Raw genomic sequence first — 16,038 nt, 5'->3', positions numbered from 1 at the left:
TATAAAATGCTCTTTCTAGGATATGTCTATACTGGTCAACAAGGCTATCATTTAAATTGGGAAGGAGCCCATCTAGGAGAAATAAAACTCTGATCCAAAACTTCTGCTGACTTGCAGGATATCTTCGGCAGAAGACGGGGCTAAGGAGAAAATCATATACTGTACAAACCTGGAGTGGAATCCCTAAGACAGTTTGATGGTGCCTTGTACACCTCCTTCTGGCAACTCCTGCAGCCAAGCTGGAGCCAAATGTATTGCTCTGCTCTCCTTTGGACCTCATCACTGATGCCAAAAGGGTGGTCTTGTTAACTGGGCAGTCTAGGACCTTCATACACACTGTCCGGGGGGGGGGGGCAGTTCAGTACTACTAAAAACAATGCAGAAAGCAGCAGTAACAAGTCACCAAGTCTCTGCAGCCGCAGTGGGTGCTGTGAATCTTCCACCCCCGGAGGCACTCCATTGCCTCTCGAGACAGATGGATGCCAATGACATCCCTATTTAGCTGTAATAACCATTATTTTTAAAGTTCTGTCCCCAAAAAAACCCGTGACCCGTGGGTACAGGGGTCAAATCACACAGGTTTCCATTATATAGTTTATTAAATATATGATGTGGATCTGAGTGTAAGGTAGTTTCTATCATATTGTTACACACCACTCCAACCTCCGAGCAGTATGAGGTTCCAGGGGTACCAGGCGTGTGTACCAAGGTCTGTGTTTCCTTTCAGAAAAAGGCACAGCAGAGATGGTGGTGTCCTTGTGATATACGGTTTATTTACACATATATACAACCTGTGCGTAGGTGGAGGGAGAGCAGAGCATTCACATACCAAGAGAGTCCCGTTCCTTCCATTGCCACAGCCTCAGATTCCAAGAGACCCCAAGCATTGTGTCTGACCCACTCTGTAGCCCAGAGGTCGGCAACCTCCGGCCCATGGGCCAGATACAGCCCACGAAGGCCATTTACCCAGCCCACAGGCCACCCGCTCGGCGAGTCCCCCATGCACTGCGCTAAACCAGCACAGCACGGCACGGGGACTCGCAGAGCAGCGCCAGAAACGACACCTGCGCCAGCCCAGACGCCAAAAAACGCTTCTGCGCAGGCGTTATTTCTGGCGTCTGCGCAGCCACAGAAGCGATTTCCGGTGGTGCAGACATGCGCAGGTGCCATTTCCTGTATCCCGCTGTGCTTGTCCGGCCCACAGACGATGTCCGTGGGAACGATCCAGCTGGCCCATGGCCGGATAACCTTGCCAATGCCTGCTGTAGCCTAAAACAGACTGCTCTGCTCTGCCTATCCCCCCAGCTTATAAAACTGATACAGTACTTGTTTCCTGTTTGCTTACCACATTGCCCACTGCAATTCTGCCCTTCCCTCCTCAAACTCTGGCTTTTTGTTTCTTCTGCCTTTCACATCAGGGAGGGGCTTTCCTAATTTTCTCTTGAGGGGGTGTGCCTGAGAGTCTCTGTTCATGGCTCCGCCATTATTAGCTTATTAGCTTTGTCCCTCCCACACTCCGCAAACTATGCCAGGCTGGGCTGGCTTCTTAGGATAAGCCGAATCACATAATTGGAAGGGACCCCAATGGTCATCTAGTCCTACCCTCTGCAATGCAGGAATCAAAGCATCCACAACAGATTTCCATCCAACCTCTGCTTAAAAACCTCCAAGGAAGCAGAGTCCACAACCTCCCAAGGGAGACCATTCCACTGTCAAACAGCTCTTACTGTCAGAAATCCAGCAGAGTTTGGCACAGTTTAATCAAACCTTGATTATTTCTAACTTTTACTAAATCCACGAATTATGGGGAGGATTTGGCACCCAGGAATTTATGGGATCCTTGCCCCCCTCCAATTTGTAACAATATGTTCCAGGTTTTTGTTCTAAATGAAAAGCAGTCTCAGAAGTCTGCAATTTTGAGTGGAACATCATTTTTTGTTTATCCAAAAGGGTAGTCACACGCACCTCTCCACTGTGGGGCAATTTGGGGCAGGTGTGGTTTTGAAAGGGGGATATGGCTGCTGAGGAAAGGGTTAAGCACTTCGTCCCTTGCAACTGCTCTGTCTGTCCAAAATGTCAGCTTTCCAATGCTTCTTTTTCATTAACCCCCCCCCACAACCTCACAAAAACAGGCGTGTAACATAGAGTTTCCCTCCAAGTTTTAAGGTACACATCCCTTCTACTGTGAAAGGAATGCAGAGCCCTTACTGTAACTGAGTTGGCAGATTCTTCAGCTCAGATTACAGGCGGACTGTATGTGAGAGGATCAGCAGTGAAAGTCCACAAGACTTTATCCTAATTTTATCAGATTACTTCCCCTGAAACTCTTCTTTTGAAGTGCTCTTCAACAGAAGAACAAATGGGGAAGACATCAATGCTTCATAAAGCTGAAAGCTTCTCCCTGGGGTAATTGAAATATTTCTTATCAAAGGATTGATAAGATCAGGTTGCAGCTGTAACAAAGAAGAAGCAGATAAAGCCAAGTGGAAATCGGTAAGACAGCGCTGGTGGTACAAGCCTATTGAAGATGGTCGAGCTAATTAGAATCTATAACTCAGGACATTCCATTACATGCTGGGCAAATGACCCTGTAAGTTTCAAGTCTATCTGCTACATTAGAAAAAAAAAGTTCAGATGTAAAAATAATAATGTGGCTGATGGATTCTGTATCCTTGAATGAGCATCACCAACCAGAGGTCTGGGTATCTGGCAAATTTCTTTTTAAAATAAGGTCCTTTGAGTTCAATATATGCATCTATCTTCACCAATGTTTAAAAACCTTCTAAAAATTTCACACAGAGCTTTCTGAGAACCAATGTTCAAAAGAAGGGGGGCAATGAAACATAATAAAGTTTTACCAAAAAAGAAAGAAAGAGGAAGTTGGGGGGAAAATTCCTATTAAAGACAGAGGTAGCTTAAATTGGGTAAAAGAAGAAGCATTGATCTAACAAAAATACAGGGCTTTAAATATATATAAAGCAGGGACTGACTTAGGGAACATTTTAAATTACAGCAGGATGTGGCTCTTGCTGCACCTGTAATTCAGACTTAAACACGTGTGGAGATTTCCAAATTGCTTCTCAACAGGTATATTTGTAGGGTTCTGGAGGATTATTATGAAGCCCTAGATATGGATACATTATCTTGATTTTTGTTTGTCAAAGTTATCCTTTGTCCTCAGTTTATGTTGGTGTGGTCCAGAGAACACATTATTGGATACAGTATCATAATAATAATAATAATAATAATAATAATAGTTGTACTACACCCATCTGACTGCTTTGCACCAACCACCCTGGGAAGCCTGCAACATGAGATATCAAACATCAAAAGCTTCCCGATTTCATATGTCTTTGGAAAGTTATATAATTGTTTATCTGTTTGACCATCTGATGGGAGGGCATTCCACAGGGCGGGTGCCACTACCAAGAAGGCCTTCTACCTGGTTCCTTGTAACATTACTTCTCGCGGTGAGGGAACCTCCAGAAGGCCCTCAGAGGTGAACCTCAGTGTCTGGGCGGCTGAACGATGGCAAAACTCTCATTTCTATGGTCTTCCTTGGTAGCTTTGAATGAGTCATCCACTCTTTCAGCCTCAGTTCTTCATCTGCAAAATATGAAGTGTAGCAGCAGGTGATCTCACAAAATATTATTTGGCGCCCAAGACTGAGTACAAATTACCCTTTACTCCAGCTTCAAATGCTTGAAAGATAAGGGGTGGCCAAGCCTCCATTGCCCTGTGGTAATTCAATTTTGGGGGAAGGCTAGGCTAGAACTGCCTTCCATGATAGTTATGCATAGGGAGGGTTTTTAGGAGGAATATTAATTCATGTGAACTCCCATCTTTAGATGGATGTAGCACAGCACATGCACAGGTCCACCATATCAGGTTGAAAACATGCCATACATTTGAAGAATTTTGTAAAGTTATTCCCCCCCAAAGGATCATAGGAAGTGTAAAGGTACGTTAAGGGTGCTGAGTATTAAGAGGTGTAAAATACAATTCTCTGGATTCTTTTGGGTGGGGTGCTTTAAATGTATGTTCCAAAAACAAGCAATATGAATCAGCAAATTTTACAAAACAGTGACTCCTCTCCAAAGAAGCAGCCATGTGGGGAGAAACATAATTGCACTTGGCAGCAAGGACTTTTGTCCTTCTCGGGACAAAGGAGCACCCTCATACATCATTTTATGCTCCATCATTTGTTTATTTATATACTGCTCTTTAAAAAAATAACAAATCCCAGGGTAGTTGTCATAGCAATGCCTATTGCATTACTAAAATTACTCCAATCTGAATCTGAAGAAGTGTGCATGCACACGAAAGCTCATACCAATGACAAACTTAGTTGGTCTCTAAGGTGCTACTGGAAGGAATTTTTTTATTTTGTTTCGACTACGGCAGACCAACACGGCTACCTACCTGTAACTAATCCAATCTGAATGGTTACTCCCAAACTGCAAAATAAGAAGTATGGTACCTGATCTTATTGGGCTGTTGTAGAAACAAGCAAGGGAACAGGCCTATGAAGTCCACCTCTACAATTCATATTTTGCAGTTGGGAAACTGAGGCCGAGAGTGAGTGACTTGTTCAAATATACCCAGCACATCCTCACCGAATATTTGAAGCTTTCTTAAGTGGAATCTACACACATATAAAAAATGTTTTGAAAATGCTTTTTAAAAAATACATTGAATTTTCCATAAGGCCATCACCATCTAGTGTAGGGGTAGTGTAGGGGTAGTCAACCTTTTTATACCTACTGTCCACTAATGCATCTTTCTTGATGGTAAAATTTCCTTACCACCCACCAGTGCTTGATGCAAGGATCCAGCTTGTGCCGTAGAACCCCCTACCGCCCACCTAGAATCCTGAAACGCCCACTAGTGGGCGGTAGGGACCAGGTTGACAACCCCTGATCTAGTGTCACATGGTATATTCCACTTAAAATGTTTTATTTGCAGCTGGATAGCTGAGTCTTTATACCACTTTAACAGTCATAGTTCCCCATCCCCAAGAATACTGGGAACTATAGTGTGTTAAGGGTGCTAGGTATTATAGCTTTGTGAGTGGCAGTTCCTAACCACTCTCACCACTACAATTCCTCGGGGAAAGTAGTGCTTTAAATGTATAATATGGACGTGACCCTGGAAGTTCACAGAAATTGTATGATTTGCCTTTAAATTTCCTAGGCCTCTGGATCATGCTGACTTTTCTCAAAGGGAAGATTAAGTCACATATATAACATGCACACAGAAATATATTTTCAGCTCTTTTTTCTCTTGCACTGCCCTGTATTCTTTTTTCTATTATTCCTTTCTATTATTCATTGTCCATCTCATTTCTGCCTTCTCATGTCTCTTTTCTCCCTCCTCTCATTAGTCTCCTACTAGCCCAGTTTTATTAATAATGTTTTAATGTATTCAGCATCTAACATTCGGCCATTTCTCTCCTACAGTCTTCACTAACATTTCCCATGCTGGAAAAAGACTTTTGCTTGGAAGTACCAATTCTACCCAGCAGGGGGAGGGGAAATCCCAGTGTTACGGAGACAGGCTGAAAACCCAGTTAGCTAGGATTATTATGGAATATGGTACAAATTGCAGTTTGGAGCAGACTCCAACCTCAGGGCTCAAAGGATGCAAAAGAAACCCAGTGGAATCGGAGAACACAATTTATAACTTTGTTGGCAGATGACCTGGAACATTTGACAGCAGGGCAAATTCAGTTGAGTTTATAAACAGAGCAGCCTTGGTGCTTAATTTTTATTGAGGCTACATCATCACGATCACTAAAGCATTTTCTGCTCCTTATTCTGTGAGTGAGGATGCAGACGATTAGTTCTTTTTACTAGTGTTTCACATTACTGCCAATCATAAAGTGAAATAAAATCTGGAGATTAGAAATCATGAAATATTTGTGCATGTGTGAACCAGGTCCAAGCATTGAATAATTGATGGTATGGTATATCCAGACATGTACAAGAGTATGTGTACCATTGGCCATTTTAGGTATATTATTTCCCCATGTTGCTTCTCAGTCTCGCAAATGGCTGTTGACTGGTTGTCAACAATAATTCTGCTTTAAAATTATTTCATCCCACTTAAACCAATCTATGGGTTCCAAGAAGCATTCCAGATGCATGCTGAGACAAACCTTTCTCTACCAGCCTCCTTAAGTCCATGGAAATTCTTTGGAAAGGAGTAGGCCTTGCTCCTCTCAGGCAGAACATGAGTGAAAGCAAGTCTGAGAACCCCGAGAATCAGGCTGTTTGTTGACTTAAATCCTATTATTTCAGCCAAAGAGTCTTGTGCATCAGTCTATTGAGTCACATTCTGTCACATGTACATTAATCATGTGAACTTAAAAAGGATTTGGTATAATCAATATTTCAAGTTTCAATTGTTCTGTGTTGCTCCTTCCTTAGCCCAGTCCCCTCAAGATGTTTTAAATTCTTTTCCTGCAGCAGTAACTGGCCCTCCACACCAGCCTGTGAAATACACTTTGACTCCTAAACACTCTGGCATTTATATTTCCAGCACAAACTTTAATTTGGCAAATTCACATGTAGATTGCAGCACGCCAAGTTAAGCCTTATCATTATTGGTCCAGAACTATGAATAATATTCCAAATATAGTCTTGTGGGTGCTTCTCGTGGCTCTGTCAATTTCTTTTTAAATTAGCAGAATCTTAGCAATTTCAAATCTTACGGCTTTTGTATTTTCAAAGGAAGAGTACCCGTGTTTCTCATATTTTAAGTCATCCCTACAAAATAAGCCATGGCAGGATTTTTCTGAGTTGAAGAAATATAAGACATACCCCAAAAATAAGCCGTAGTGGTGGGAGCAGGTCTGGATGGCGCCATGGAAGAGGAAGATGCCTGTCAGCGCCCGGAACCGGCTGCTGCTGCCCCTCCAAAATGTCCAGCAGCATGCACCGCGCCAAGCGCTGACCCGGCGGCGGGACTGGCAAGAGCCCCAGTGCGTGCTGCTCCAAGCCCCGACCCGGCGGCGGGACGCAGCAAGAGCCGCAGCGCGCGCTGCTCCGAGCCCCGACCCGGCGGCGGGACCCGGCAAGAGCCTCAGCGCGCGCCGCGTGGAGCCCCGACCTGGCGGGACCAAGCAGGGTGCCCTGCTGAAGCACCGACAACGCGCGCAGCAGCAGCCAGTTCCGGGCGCCGAGCCGCGACAGGAAGAGGAGGGACGCAGCGGGACGCAGCTACGACGACAAAAAACACCCGGCCGAGCCTTCATTGGCCGCCGCGGCTGCCACTCGCTGGTCCCTCCTCTTCCTGTCGCGCGCGCTGCAGGTCCCGCCGGTCCCGCCGCTGGGTTGGCGCTTGGCGCTGCTCCAAGCCCCAACCCGGCGGCGGGACGCAGCAAGAGCCGCAGCGCGCGCTGCTCCGAGCCGGGATCCGGCAAGAGACTCAGCGCGCGCCGCGTGAAGCCCCAACCCGGCGGGACCCAGCAGCGTGCCCTGCTGAAGCGCCGACAACACGCCCAGCAGCGCAGCAGCAGCCAGTTCCGGGCGCCGGACAGGGGAGGTACCATACTGTAATTTTTTAAAAAAATAATAAGACACCCCCCGAAAATAAGCCATAGGCTTATTTTCTTGAGTAAAAAAAATTATAAGACATGACTTATAATATGAGAAACACGGTAGCTTTTCTGTTGTATGTCTAGGTGCAACCTGTACGCATTTCCACTGGGGAGAATCTACCAGTTTGCAAAGAACTACCTGCAACATAGTCCCCCGCCTTTAAATTAAGCATTAAGTTACCTAATTAGTTTTTTATTGTTCCTGAAAATAGCATTATAGGACTGTTTTTATCTAGATTCTTTTTAAGAATCTCTTATGGGTGATCTAGAAATAAGACAAATAAATGTTTACTTTCACTTTTAACACACTTCAAAAATATTTGTTGTGCCCACCATTGCATCATAGTGGACGGCAGGGAAGAAAACTAGTACGAAAGTAACAGTGGGCCTGATTGCAGCAAATATTGTTCTATTTTTTCATTATAATGTTGGCCTTTCCCCACTACTACTGCACCAGGAACAACTCTACTGTGTGGTTAAAAAAAAGCTCCGTGGGGTGCAATACCAGTCTCCCTCAATGCTTTTCTTCTCTCACGCTTTTCAACTTTTTCTGATCTGTTTTACTTGAATTATTCTGATGGCATTTTGGTTTATGTCGGTTTAATTATTTGCATGTTTTAGATTTTTGCGTGCACATTAGTATGGCCAGGCAGTGTGATCCCCGCAAAACCTGCCAAGATGCTGCTGGGAGCCTCTCTTATTAAATAAATTTCAAAGTTTCGTGGCAGAGTATGGAGTACAACGCCCCACTTGCAGTTGCAAAGTGCATGCTTGCAAACATTGTAATGGATTTGGTCGCTAATCTCAGGTGTGTTCAGTGAAAACAAACAAGAGAACACTATCATTGAAAAGCAGGTCAGCTGGATCCGGACTCCGCCCCGCTCCCCCCCCCCGGCTTTACACCCAGATTACATTCAAGTTTGGGGCTCTTGCCTCCATGTCCGGCTGGTGAACCTCTGGCGACACTGGCCTGTAACCAACGACTCTTTAATCTTGCGTGTAAATAAAGCCAACCGCTCATTTGGGCCAGGACGACTCTGCCCTCAGCTTGGCGTGTTTGCGCGCTCCCGCTTTCTCACTGCGGCCGGCGGCAACTCCCACGGCCCACCGGCGCGCGGGGACAGGCAGCACCTCTGCGTGCACGTCTGAACGCAGCTTATCTCCCGTCACGGGGTGAGCGACTGTGCCGAGAACGCGCCTCTATAGATGTGGGCGCGCGGATCCCACCCTTGTTCCCCCTTCGGGTTTGATTCAAGGCGCCTTTAAACGACAGGCGTTTTTTCCCCACACGCCGCCCCCCGCCTGCGAGGGCTTTCCTGGAGCAAACCGTCGCGTGAGGCGGCGTTTCTCTAGCGCGTGTGCGCGAAGAAGCGGGAGAAGGACGTCGTGAGGACGAAGAAGAGGCGGTGCGACCCCCCGCTTAGTAGCAAAGGTAGCATAAAATAAAACAAAACACCCGCCTCTCCAAGGGAGCGAGGAAAACGAGCCCTCGCCCCCCATCTTGTTTCTCCCGTTTCGCGGCCTGAGGAGGCGCCGCCCGCCCTTGAGGCGCGCGCGAGGCGGCGGAGGTGGGAGGGGGGGCGGTGAGGCCTGAGGGAGCGGAGATCCCTACGCCTCCGTGAGTCGCCGGCGGCGGCGGCGGAGACTCGAGGGCGGCGCCGCCCGCCCCTTGGCCTCCTCCTCCTCCTTCCGCCTGCTCCGCTCCTCCCTCGGCCCTGGGCCTGCGTGGGGTGTGAGGAAGGGGGAAAAGCCCCGAGGGCGCCCCGTCCCTCCCTCTTCCCCTCCCTCCAGTCGCTCTCTCTCTCTCTCCCCCTCAGGTGGAGATAGTTTCTAGAAGCCCGTCCCGGCGTCCTTTGCGGCCCCAACATGGAGGAGCTGACGGTGGAAGTGCGCGGCTCCAACGGGGCCTTCTACAAGGTACGCCTCGCCCTAGCGCCGCCGGGAGCCCAGGGAGGAGCGGCCGCGGCGGGCGGCACGGCCCGTTACTGCTGGGTTGGGGCCGGAGGGGTGGGCGGAAGGGCGGCCCTCTGCAGCCACCCTCGGAGCTGGGAGCCTTTGGCCCAGGCCCGAGCGGGCAGACAGTGGAAGGTTGAACGGTTTCTTTTTTGGGGGTGGGTGGGGAGGATAAAAGGTGTGTGAGGCGAGGGGTGCGGGGCGGTGTGGCGTGTGGCTTTTGGGAAGGGCTTTTGGGTGACCGGGTGGGTGGGACCCTGGTGAGGTCTTGGGGAGAGCCCACGTTCTGCGTGCGTTACGTGTCCCCGCAGTGTTGAGGTGACGCTTTTTCTTTTTTGACACTCCAGAAAAGCGGTGTAATGTGCGAATGGGCTTCCCTTCGTTTCCCGGGACAGGGCAGGGCAGGGCTGGGCTGACTTTGTGAAGCACCTTGAGAAACCTCTCTCTGAGGGTTTTGTGTTGGAAGCTTTTTGTTTTTGTTTTGGCCTTGTTACCTTGATAAAAGTGGGGGAGGGAAAGGAACCTTCTGAATTTTACTGTGATGTGTTCAAGTAGGGCACGGGTGGGGTGGGGGTGTTATGAGTCACTTGTGAGGGGTGTGGGGGATGTCCTCTGTTGTTAGTCAAAATACATTTTATATCCCTTTACTAATATTAGATTCAGGTCAGGCAGCATGGAGTCACACCTCTGGCGATAAGTTTTAGAGAACATTTGTGCAAGCTAGGGCTAGAGGTAGGTTGAAAGGTGTGGGATTCTTCACCCAAAATGCCGGTTATTCTGTTTTAAATAAGGTACTCCTTCATAAAGCTAGGACTGCACGACAAGCTTAATACTTTTACAGACTCTTGAGTTTATTTATGTCACCAGAAAGCTTTCTTCACTGCCACCCTCCCTGGTATGCCAGGATGTTACAGGATCAATACAGGATACTCTCAGCTGTTGCTGTCAGTCTTTCTCCCTAAGCCAAGCCTTGAATGCTTGAAAATCCTAGACCTTTTTATGGCATGAGGCCTCTGTTCCTCTACAGGAGCACTGATAGGAGCCAGCATTGTGAATTACAAATTTCTCTGCGCACTGCGAAAGTTTTATTTATACTTAATCATAAATGTATGCCAATTACAACAAAACTATTCACTATGTCTGTGTTTTGGGTGGAGGTTGTGGTAAGTATAACTCATGTAAATGTGATGGGAATTTAAAGATTGTTGTTAGTTGATGTTCCATGCAACACCAATGGCAATTTTATAAAACTTAAGGTGAGGGGGTCTCTCTTGTAATAAGGTTTTGAAACTCCAATTACACTACATTTGCATTTTGTACTTGAAGTCATATGCATATCAACATGGGTCCTCCTCTTCATTTGTGGAATAAAATTTAATGTCTTGTATAAACTTTACAAATAAATCAGAATATAGGCAGTTCCTTTGTTCTAAAATTTATGTATTTTCTCAGTAGGGCCTTTTTACTGGTTAGTGGTGTCAGGAATTTCTGGGAAGTATTTTGCCTGCCATTTTATTTCTTTATGACCTTGTGCAACATACCCGTGCCATCCTTTAGTTTTATGACTCCAGGAGTGTTGAAATGTCTATCTCAGGCATCCCCAAACTGTGGCCCGCCAGATGTTTTGGCCTACAACTCCCATGATCCCTAGCTAACAGGACCAGTGGTCAGGGATGATGGGAACTGTAGTTCAAAACATCTGGAGGGCCGAAGTTTGGGGGTACCTGGTCTATCTTAAGATATTTTCAAATGCAAAGTCACAGTAAAAATCTGGAATTCATTTTTGTGATATGTGGATGACTTTTCAAAGACAGTAATTGCAGGCTTGATGACGAGAGAGATGTGATTTGACAACTTCAGTTTATATGTAAGAAGGTTAGACTGTTCAAGTTTAGTGCCATGGTATGTTAAAAGTTTTTCACTCAGCATTTTGAAAATTTTGTTCAACTTTAGTATGTACATACGATGAAATTATGTTTATACTTTGCTGAATCCATTTGGCCTTGACGCTTCCTCGCTTAGCTAGCACAAGCATTTATTTTTGTAGAAGTGAATTTTCTATTCTGCTTTTTCATGTGTGCACATGGAAGAAGGAGGAAAGTGTTGCTTTCAGAATGGTAAGCCTGTGATTTAAATAAAACCAACCAACTGACAATAATAGTTGGAACTCCTTGTTGTTGGTGGTGAAAGTAATACAAAGTCTCACTGAGACTGAATTTAATCAGTGATGATTGCTTCAGGCAGCCACATACCAGGCATATATGGTTCTTATCATGGATCACAGCACCATTTTAAAATTGAACATTGCTTGGGCCTAGTTGCTGCTAATGTAAAGCCAGGATTTCCGGAGCATTTAAGACATTGCCTTTTAGCATTTGTGGAGTTGTTAGCTACTGTTGTGACTAGCCCTTTGCCTTTACGTGGGCCTGGGATCAAAGTTGAAAAGGTTATGGCTATTGAAGACCATGTATGAATTGGAAAACTTACAATTTTAATAGTTGGTAAATCTGGAAATTTATATGTTTAACTTACTCTTGGATTTCTTTTTTCGTGATTTATATTGGCTAGTGACAATATATAATATAAATACATAATAAATAATAAGAATGTGACTGACACAAAAATAATTCCAAATCCTCCCATTTGAATGCAGGCCATCCTGTTTTAATTTCCTGAATAACTCAGGGAGGATATATTGACAGAATGCAAAATCCATGTGACTGTACGTGCTTGTAGATTCTTGCTTCAAAATTATGGCTATTTAAGATTCCCTCCCACAGCATGTTTATCTACAACAGGGATGGGGCAACTTGTAGTGTAGCTCTTTAGATATTGTTAGATTCATGACTCCCATCAGCCCTAGTCAGTGTGCCAGTAATTGGAGACAATGAGATTTGTAGTCCAACGATACCTGTTGTACAATAATTGCTTCAGAGCGCTCAGATGGATTAATTTTTTTAAATATACCCATTATTAGTAAGCTGCCATATGAGGCTTGATTTGTTCATGACCTATTACAGGGCTGTGGAACCTGTGGCTTTTCAGGTGTTACTGGACCACATCTCCCATTATCCCTGACCTTTGGTCCTGCTGGCTGGAGTGATGGGAATTGGGGGGTCTGACAACAAGTTTCCCACCTGTTATAACAAAGAATAAATAACCAGAAATATAGTTTAGAACCAGAAATATAGATATCAACAGTTATTTATTTCCAATTAGAGAAGGTTGCTGTTTGTTTGTTTGTTTTTAATCTGGTGATTTGTCAGTTGATGCAGGTACTTCTGATTTCAAATTGAAGCTAACTTTAGAAACCCTGTAGCCATAACTTGGTACCAGCATTCGAAACTCACCAGGTGCCAGACACATTTTGCACCTGGCTATCAACCACTTGCAACCAAGTGAAGATGCCCTGGTGCCAGGATGGTGCCTGACGTCTCCACCAGCTGGAGTTGTATGCCTGTTCTTTTTTTGGGGGGGGGGGTTCCTCTGATCTGGACTGCTTTCATACACTAGGAAAACGTCCCGTAGAATTCTGTCAGTTATATTTTATCTTCACAATCAGAATGAGCTTCAGGAACCAAAAAGTCGTATTGCAGAAAACAATTTTTGAGCTGTCTGGTCCAAAAATGGCAACTAGGCATTCCTTTTCGGCAACTGTAACCCTGGTTTAACGAGCCGTTTGGCGCTTAGCTTATATATACTGTATATGAGTTTCTGACACTGCCAGTGGTACTTTCAAGAATTGGTCTGCCTGTGCGCTGAAATCTCTGTGGTGCTACTATTGTTAAAATTGACTGGAAACACTAGTACTGTACCAACTTCAATTTAAGAAGGATTTAAAATGGGGTTGGCCAAATTCCAGTGAGGTTAAGCCTTTCAGTGGCTACAAGTTATGTCTGTATACTGCCTCCAATATACCAGTTGCTGTTGAACAATTGCAATTGAGGGCTATTGCCATCAACTTGTGAGCTTGCCATAGGCATTTGGTTGATCATTGTGGGAAGCAACCCAGAGTGGCTAGGGAAACCCAGCCAGATGGGTGGGGTATGTATGTATGTATGTATGTATGTATGTATAAATAAATAAATAAATAAATAAATAAATAAATAAATAAAATAATTACTAGAAAGGCCTCTGATATAATCCAGCAAGGCTTTTCTTATGTACTCTTACGAAGTCAGATTGAATATCAGTTCTTTTCAGGTTTTTCCTCTGTGTACGGTGGTCAGTTTATAATCATTTAGAAGCTACTGAGATCCTTGGGGGATATTTTACTCTGTTTCCAGAAAATAATCTCTGGTAGTGGGAAGGGTATTCCCAGTAGTGACATTGCAGTTGTGGAATATCTTCTCCACAGAGGGGCCCTCAAAGTTACTTGGTTGATTTTCTGTGTCTTGAGGAAAGGCCAATTATTCTAGCATTTTGAAATGCAACAGATTCCTTAATATCTGGTTTTTATAGGTAAAGGGTAAAGGGACCCCTGGCCATTAGGTCCAGTTGCGGACGACTCTGGGGATGCGGCGCTCATCTCGCTTTACTGGCCGAGGGAGCCGGCATACAGCTTCTGGGTCATGTGGCCAGCATGACTAACTCGCTTCTGGTGAACCAGAGCAGCGCACGGAAACGCCGTTTACCTTCCCGCCAGAGCGGTACCTATTTATCTACTTGCACTTCATGCTTTCGAACTGCTAGGTTGGCAGGAGCAGGGACTGAGCAACGGCAAGCCCTAGGCTCTGTGGTTTAACCTGCTGTGGGTTTTTATATTGGCATATTATTTAGCAATTGTTGCCTTTCTTAGTGTGGCAAGCATCACAAGATGTAATTTTGAAGGCATGAGAACAGCCTTTGGACCAACAGGCAGGAAAACTGCACCACTGAAAACCTTGTTGGGAGATGAAGTGATGGGCAGAGCACTTTCAAGAACTGTACTCTTGGGAAAACATGGTTTCCAACACAGCAATTGATAGCATCCAGACTCTGCCTTTCTTGGAAGAGCTGGATGTCCCTCCCTCCCTGAATGAACTGAAGAACGCCATCAACTCTCAGGCATGTAGTAAAGCCCCAGGACAGAAATTTTGAAAGCCTTAATTCCTCTCTCATGAGTACCTTCTCTGCATTACATTCTCTGCATTCTCTGCAAACGTGATATGAAGGCTGGCAACATTAACCCCACTGTGTGGGAATCCCTTGCAGAAGACCACAGTGCTTGGAGGCAGACAGTCAGGTTGTATACCACAGTAGTGACCAAAGGAGGAATGACTGCAGGGAGGAGTGCAGAGAGAAGACACGCCATGGTGCACCTGTAGCAGCACAACCAGATGCCTCCATCTGCCCCAGCTGCAGTAAAAATGTTTCTCTCATATCATTCTCGACAGCCACAGCAGGTGCTGTAAATCTCTCTCAACAATTTGAGTTTACACCTTTTCCCATTGTGTCCCGAGATAGACAGACAACAAAGGAGTGGCTATTTTTGTCAAGAATTGTGAAATCTGAGTTTTAGAACAAACATTTGCCAAAAATCTTATGGGAAATCCAGTGTTAATATTGGATGATGTTTACCATTTCAGAAGAACTTGGAAATTTGCAGTGAAATAGTTTGCATTGCACTAGCCATTGTTAAATTAGTGCAGGTTAGAAACTGGACAATGCCATACTCAAAGGAAGAAGGCACAAAGTTTTTGTCAAGTTCAAATAATACATAGATTTTTGCAATTTTGGAACTACTAGATTTTTGCAATTTTGGAACTATGCTTTAATATCTGCTTCCAATGGTTAGTTTGAGCCGTATTTGTTCTTTGCCAGTACTTGTTGCTTTCTGCTGCCCATGAGTATCCATGTCTCTGTTGGGTTGAGCTTTACTTTGCTATCTCACAATCACTGGCAAGTTGCATAGCTGTAAGCTTATTTTAGGTTATCTGCTTCTGATAGTAGAGGCTCTTGAGAAAATAGGAAGTTAAATATTTTATTTCGTGTTATGTCACTACAGTGGTACCTCGGGTTAAGAACTTATTTCGTTCTGGAGGGCCGTTCTTAACCTGAGGTACAACTTTAGCTAATGGGCCCCCCCCTCTGCTGCCGCATGATTTCTGTTCTCATCCTGAAGTAAAGTTCTTAACCCGAGGAACTATTTCTGGGTTAGCGGAGTCTGTAACCTGAAGCGTCTGTAACCTGAAGTGTCTTTAACCCGAGGTACCACTGTATAAAACACTATTTTTTCCTTTGGGTGTATTATGATTTTGAAAAATCAATTTGAAATCCCAGTGTACAAAGTAGCATAATAAGAATAGTTTTCTAGACAACTAAACATATTCAGAGAAATTGAGAAGCTTTCAAAAGAATGGTCTCAATATATCTGATTTTTTTCAAATGACTTTGTGATGTGACTGATATTGACTTCTGATAAAATAAGTCTGCTAAACCTGGGATCGGGAACCTGTGGCCCTATAGATGATGTTGGACTACAACTCCCATTATCCATGACCATT

At 44.9% G+C, this 16,038-nt stretch overlaps 1 protein-coding gene across 4 annotated transcripts in view; it reads left to right on the top strand.

The window, feature by feature from the left end:
* The first annotated feature begins 9,014 nt into the window (after positions 1-9,014).
* FXR1 (FMR1 autosomal homolog 1) overlaps positions 9,015-16,038 on the top strand; it is a 34,908-nt gene continuing 27,884 nt past the window's right edge. The window contains exons 1-2 of one of the 4 annotated variants that reach the window (XM_035132626.2): positions 9,015-9,032; positions 9,418-9,517. In XM_035132626.2, the coding sequence (XP_034988517.1) occupies positions 9,467-9,517 (51 nt within the window). In that variant the 5' untranslated portion in view covers positions 9,015-9,032; positions 9,418-9,466. Of the gene's footprint in view, positions 9,033-9,287; positions 9,518-16,038 lie in introns of those variants that run through there. The other 3 variants (XM_035132627.2, XM_035132625.2, XM_035132628.2) reach the window with 3 other exon arrangements.

This window comes from Zootoca vivipara, chromosome 5 (genome assembly GCF_963506605.1).
Source record: "Zootoca vivipara chromosome 5, rZooViv1.1, whole genome shotgun sequence".
NCBI lineage: Eukaryota > Metazoa > Chordata > Lepidosauria > Squamata > Lacertidae > Zootoca > Zootoca vivipara.
This window is presented reverse-complemented; position numbering and strand designations above follow the sequence as displayed.